The 6,000-nt window shown below is 42.5% G+C and overlaps 1 protein-coding gene across 1 annotated transcript in view; it reads right to left on the reverse strand.

The window, feature by feature from the left end:
* LOC121195621 (NMDA receptor synaptonuclear signaling and neuronal migration factor) overlaps positions 1 to 5,648 on the reverse strand; it is a 34,552-nt gene extending 28,904 nt beyond the window's left edge. Inside the window, 1 exon segment of the mRNA XM_041059203.1 lies at positions 5,578 to 5,648. Within this exon segment, the coding sequence (XP_040915137.1) occupies positions 5,578 to 5,648 (71 nt within the window).
* Between the last annotated feature and the right edge of the window lie 352 nt (positions 5,649 to 6,000).

Here is a 6,000-nt window from a genome sequence, read left to right on the forward strand (position 1 = left end):
GATCAGGGAGCTGATTTAAATGTCAGTATACTGGTGGCTCACCGCACCGTCCCCAACCACATACGGTGCTGAGTGATGCAGCTGATTCAGACACACATAGACACACACTCACACTAGCACAACACAACCTCTGTTTCTCTGCAGCAGCGTAGACATATTTTGCCTAGAACTTTAAAACGGATAATAAGTCTTTTTCACCACTGACATTTTGACTTGTCATATGTTTCCATTCACCTGGTTTTTCAATTTATGCAGAAATAAACCTGAGAAGAATTACCCAACATTTAAAAAAATAAAAAGTCAGACACATTGCAAAAATGTTTATACACTTTGCTGACATGGAAACGTTGACAGACTTACCGAACAGATCATGCTGTATGTTAAGCATGTGACTGCAAAACTTTGCCGCTGGCAAAACATCCCATAACGTTCCTCAAATCACATTTTCCACATGGTTTTCCATCATGGATTTCCTTTAAGGTCTGATCTTTTAATCTTCTTCTACACTGATTTCATAGCACATGTCAGGCATGTCACAATGTCTTCCGTGGGGGGAAAAAAAACAGTAGTGTTTGTAAAAATTGTAAAAAGTACAATGACATTTAGTCCATTAATGATCTCAGAAACAGCAGTTGATTCTACAGTTATCACTTAGTGTCCACTAACATGCTTGTTTTGGAGCTTTTTAACATATTACCAGATCTCCATCAGCCAATTATGCTGGCTCAGTTGTCACTGAACTCTGGGGTGAAGTCCTGAACATCTACATTTCTGCGACAACTGAGTAGACTTGAGTTGATATTGTTTGTCAAAGGATAAATAAAGAATAGAATAAATATGCACGGGAGCAGACAGGCGCAGACAAACAATCAGATAACACAGCTGGAGTCCTAATCATTCCTCAGACTGTACTCAATAAAATCTGCCTCATTCAGCATATATATGGCAAAGATTGAACTGAGGAGGAGGGAAAAAGATAACGAGGGAGATGGATGTGCTCAAATGATGATAATGAATATATTACTAAAAGTTAAAAACATGCTGTGTCTATTTTTTAAATACATGAGGAAAAAAATAGGAAATAAAGAAGCACGGTGCAGCAAGAGTTTAGCAAAGAGTGATCAGATTCTTGGAGCTTAAGAGGAAAAATCAGTCTCCTTCTGTTCAGCTTGACTCAATCTGAATAACATTTTTTAAAAATTACAATTACCACCTTGTGGCTGTACACCTTCACAAACCAGTCAAGTCGCAGTTTTCATCCCTGTCTCTCCAGACTCATATAATTTATGCAGTAAAGACTTTGAAGGCATTTAATAAAAGGCATTAAGTGTATTTTCTTATAATTAGCATATGAATTCTTGAATTATGGCTAAAAACATGTTTGTTTGTTTTTATTGAAATCACAGTGACCTTGACCTTTGACGACCAACATCTATTCAGTTCATCCTTGAGTCCAAGTGATCGATTCTTCCAAATACGAGGAAATTCCCTCGAGGCACTTATATATATCTTGTTCACATGAATGGGATGGACTGATGAACAAGCCAAAAACATAATGCCTCTTCAGTTGTCACCAGCGCAGAGGCATAAAATCACAAAAGACAATTATGCAACAGCCCTCGACCCCATGAACAAAGTGACAGCAGGCCTGCAATGAAGACTGTCGCACCTGTCGAATGTCCTGAATAAATGAAGACACATTATTCGTCCATCAGTAAAAACCAATCCTTTCATCTTTCACACCCCCACAGCTCTGAGGACGCTGTTGTCCGATGCCCTTCAGCCAAGCCGCAGCACAGCCCTCCTCTCCGGCTGACAGAAAGATCAAAGCATTTGCTTTTTTTTTCAGTCAGTGTCGCAGAATACTGGTGTGTAAATTGGACATAATCTTTCCTCTCTTTCTTTTTTTTCCTCCTTGCTCTCACTTGCTACTTCTCATGAGCTGCTGGAGGGTAGAGTGTGACCTGTTTCATAACCAGCAATCCATAAACATGCATAAGATGACATGGGCCCAGACGAACACTGGGTACGAGGAGCCTGCGTCTCTTTGGTGTTTCCTTTGTATTGTTTGTCTGTATTTGGTCATTCACAGTTGTGTGATGTCCTCAAACCAGTCCTCATACCTCAGTGACAAAACAGGTCACTTTAAAGAATAAGGCATACAAGTCTTTTCTGATCTAACACATCAGAAGTCACTTTAAGTAATGCTAGTATCATTTCCCTGGGAATAGCGATGTGGTTTGGTGGGCTTGTCCACCACTTTGGTACATTCATGGCCCCCAGATGTTGTATCCTATTGACTTTGGTGATCCCCTAACATTCCCTCTAGCCCCACCATTACATAGACATTTGTGGCTTTCAGAGTAATGTTTTTTTTTTTTTTTTTCTGGTGAGGACAGTCTTCGTCCTCCAGACACTTCTCAGTATGCAGTGCACTCACTGGTTGTCAGATTCATTGCTCTCCCGAACAGTCAAAGTGTAACACAGTCCAGATTCACACCTGGAGAGTGAGGACATTTCTTTAAAGGTTTATTTTAGGATCAAGACTTGAATTTAGAGATAGGGTTCGAATTAAGATTTGGAAGGTAAGAGATAGTGTTATGTAGTTACTGCTTATGGTTAATGCCAGAATAAGTATTGCATTAAGGTCAACATAAGGGTTAAGGCTATGCATAAAGTACTAATGGTTATACAGGGGAATTGTTGGGTCTGGTGTGCAAGTGTGAGTCTGTGTGTGTGTAAGTAGTGAAGAGTTTTAAAAAGAAATGTGTTAACTGTCACTTGTCCCAGTTTATGCTCAGACGTGTTGGCATAGAACGATGACTCAGACTTTCATATAGACACAAACACCTGCTGTCATTTGCCTGTAAGGTTTTCAATATACATGAAAGTGTGTATGTTTGTGTGTGCAGTATATGCAAAAGAGATGTTAGAGAAAGGAATTAAAAGCATTTGATGTACAGCAACACTTTAAGTAGGCTGCACTGAGAGACAGCCAGAGTAAGTGTGCACACCTGAGTCTATATATGTATATATTATGGTATGTCCTCTAATGTGATGTGAAAGCTGAAACTGTATCACGTCGCTCACCGAACAAAGTTAACCTGCCCAACCTGCAAAAAACTGACAGTGAGCATAAATAGTGCATTTTCCTCGTGTAATGCAAGCAAATCAACAGTAAGCAGACCTTTTACAGCCTTACCAAATATAATAAGAAAAAAAATAGCTGTCTGGTTTTGTGTCACTGGAGGACACTCAGCCTTTTTACTGCCAAAGTGTATTCTGGCATGATACATAACACAAGATCAGCACAAAATGAGCTGAATGCATAAAGGTACAAAAAAGACCCTTGGATTAAAAAAAAATTAAAAAAGAAAAATTTAATTATGCTTCAGGGGTAGAAGCTTTTAGTGTAGATGTCCTTTGCTACATAAATGTCTGTAATGGAAAAAAGAAGAGGCCGTAGATCAGACAGTGCAGACAGAGCTCTAACATTTAGGATTCAGAGTCCAGGCTGCCCTTCAGACAGAATGGAGCAGAGAAGAGAGCATAAGCAGATGAAATGAAGAGAGTAATTTGGTATACACACACATGCCTGACTGTACGCATGTAGATATGTTTGTGTGTTTATGTGTTTGTGAGGTGGGGAGATGGAGCGAAGCCACCTTTGAGAGCTTGCTTCCACATTTATGGGGTCGTGTGCAGGTGAAAGACTCATAAATATTGGATGTGATTCAGCTGCATTTCCCATCTACGGTAGGCAAGGTTCACTCTGCCATTAACTCTGAAAAATTAAACTCTGAATTGTGTGTGTTTGTGCTCCTGTGCTGACGTGTGAAAGAAGAGAGGGAGGGAGATGTGAAGATAAGGGTATAAAAAACTAAATAAGTATTTGAGCGTGTGTGCGTTATCAGTTGTGCGGTATTTCAGTAGTTCCATAATAGGTGTGATGAAAAAAACTAGAAGCCTTGAGATTGACTCTCTCCCTTTCTCTCTCTCCTTTACTCACACACACACACACACACACACACTATCTCTCTCTCTCTCTCTCTCTCTCTCTCTTACAGTATAGCCTACCTGCTCAGGACACCCTCTGTAGTCGCTTCCCATTTTGTATGGGCACCATATTGTCATTTTCTTTTCAAGGTGGCCCATACTCTCTCTCTCTCTCTCTCTCTCTCTCTCTCTCACACACACACACACACACACACACACACACACACACACACTGCACTGTCTGCAAAGCAAGCTCACATACTACAGCCATTATAGGCTGTGTAACGTATACGAAAGACACATACACACTCACTGAGAGAATGACGTAATAGCACATCAGCCCACATCTGTGGATGTTGGAGTCTGCACAAGTCAAGGTCATTCATTGACTGAATTAAAGTCACACACCGGGGCCTGCTGCGAGGCGACCACTGAAAGCCCCGGAAACGTTGAATTTATATTCCCATCTCGGTCCAGATCGTAGCTCACTGTCTGCACCTCGTGTGTGTGTGTGTGTAACGTGTGTAACATATGAACACACAGCCACACGTGCGTTTCGTCAAACTGCAGCTTCAGCCTCGCAGACATGCAGCCAGCACAGGATGGAGACAGCTATTGCTGTGCCTGCATACTGCTTTAAGACTATCACATCTGGATGCGGGTCTGCCCATTTAAAAAGAAAAAAAAAATCCATACAGTCTCATGCACTGTGCGTCTCTTTAAGAGTGAGTAGTTAACAGCTTTTAACGGGTTGGACTCCTGCCAAACAGTCTGAGTCCCACTGCTTTTCCAGGCTGAATAAATTAACCCCCCCTACTGTGACTGCTCCAATAACTGGCCGTGATAGGTGATCACTGCCAACGACCGAATCGATTGCTGTGATTGATTAATTGACGGCTGGATCATTTGCCCTCCGCGGTGTGAAGGCAGCAGGCTCGTGGCTGCGCTGTCCGCTCAGCTGGGTCGATGCGGCCAGACAGGAAGCCGTTTTTGTTTGAATTACAACAAAAATCAAATGGCAGGTTATTTATTTATTCATTTATTTATTTTAACAGCAGATGGTAGGATATTTTAGGTGATGCCAAAATGAGAAAATGTATCAGGGTTAGTGTGAGCCACAGCGTTGCCACTGCATGACTTTCATTACACAATGACGCTTCATTCACAACAACTGTAAAAGCTCCGACGCGCCAGAGGCAAATATCCTCTTCCAGCCAATTTAGGTCTTATGAAAGATAGTGGGGTTAGGGGCTTATAGGGCAGTCGTCCCCACAGGTAGGCTGCATTTTCTCACAGCAGGTGCAGTTTGGGGGGATTAAAGGGTAATCGGAACACACATTTGCTCAGCCGCACGCCCCGGGCTATAGACGGGACAGTCGGCAGACGTGCGAAAAGCGCAAAGAGCCTCTCTGCGCATCACAGAGACAGGGTTAGCTGTAGCCGGGATAGCGCAGCGGTAATTCATCGAAACACACAACTGCCCGCTCATTTTAACTTCACTTGGCTAAAAATCCCCGTCAAGACTTTTCCGAGGCTGCCATAAAACGGGTATAAGGCTGGAGAGCTCCGGGCGTCACTCACCTAACTTTTGCTGCCACAGAAGATATCGCATCGTTTCTTAAATTCTTCCTTTTGGACACGGCAGTTCCCATGCTGACATGGAAACGACGCAGGCAGGAAAACAGTTCATTCCAAACACTGGAAGGATGGAGGAATGCGACAGTGAAACCAGAAACCGCAAAACAAATTTAAAAAAAAAAAGAAGAAGAAGAAGAAAAAAAAGTTGAAGGGAAATCCGGGAGCAGATAGGTCACGCACGAGTCTGCAGAGGAGCAAGGGGAAAAAAATGCCCCCCAAAAAGAGGGACGCCAGTCTCTCTCCCCCTGTCTCTCTGTGTCCGTCTCTCTCCTGTGAGCACCTACGTGGGGCTGCTGCACAGATGTCAGCGTGTGGCTGAAAATACACAGACCTCTCTCTCTCTCTCTCTCTCTCTCTCTCTCTCAT

The sequence above is a fragment of the Toxotes jaculatrix genome, chromosome 16 (assembly GCF_017976425.1).
Source record: "Toxotes jaculatrix isolate fToxJac2 chromosome 16, fToxJac2.pri, whole genome shotgun sequence".
Taxonomy (NCBI): Eukaryota; Metazoa; Chordata; class Actinopteri; family Toxotidae; genus Toxotes; species Toxotes jaculatrix.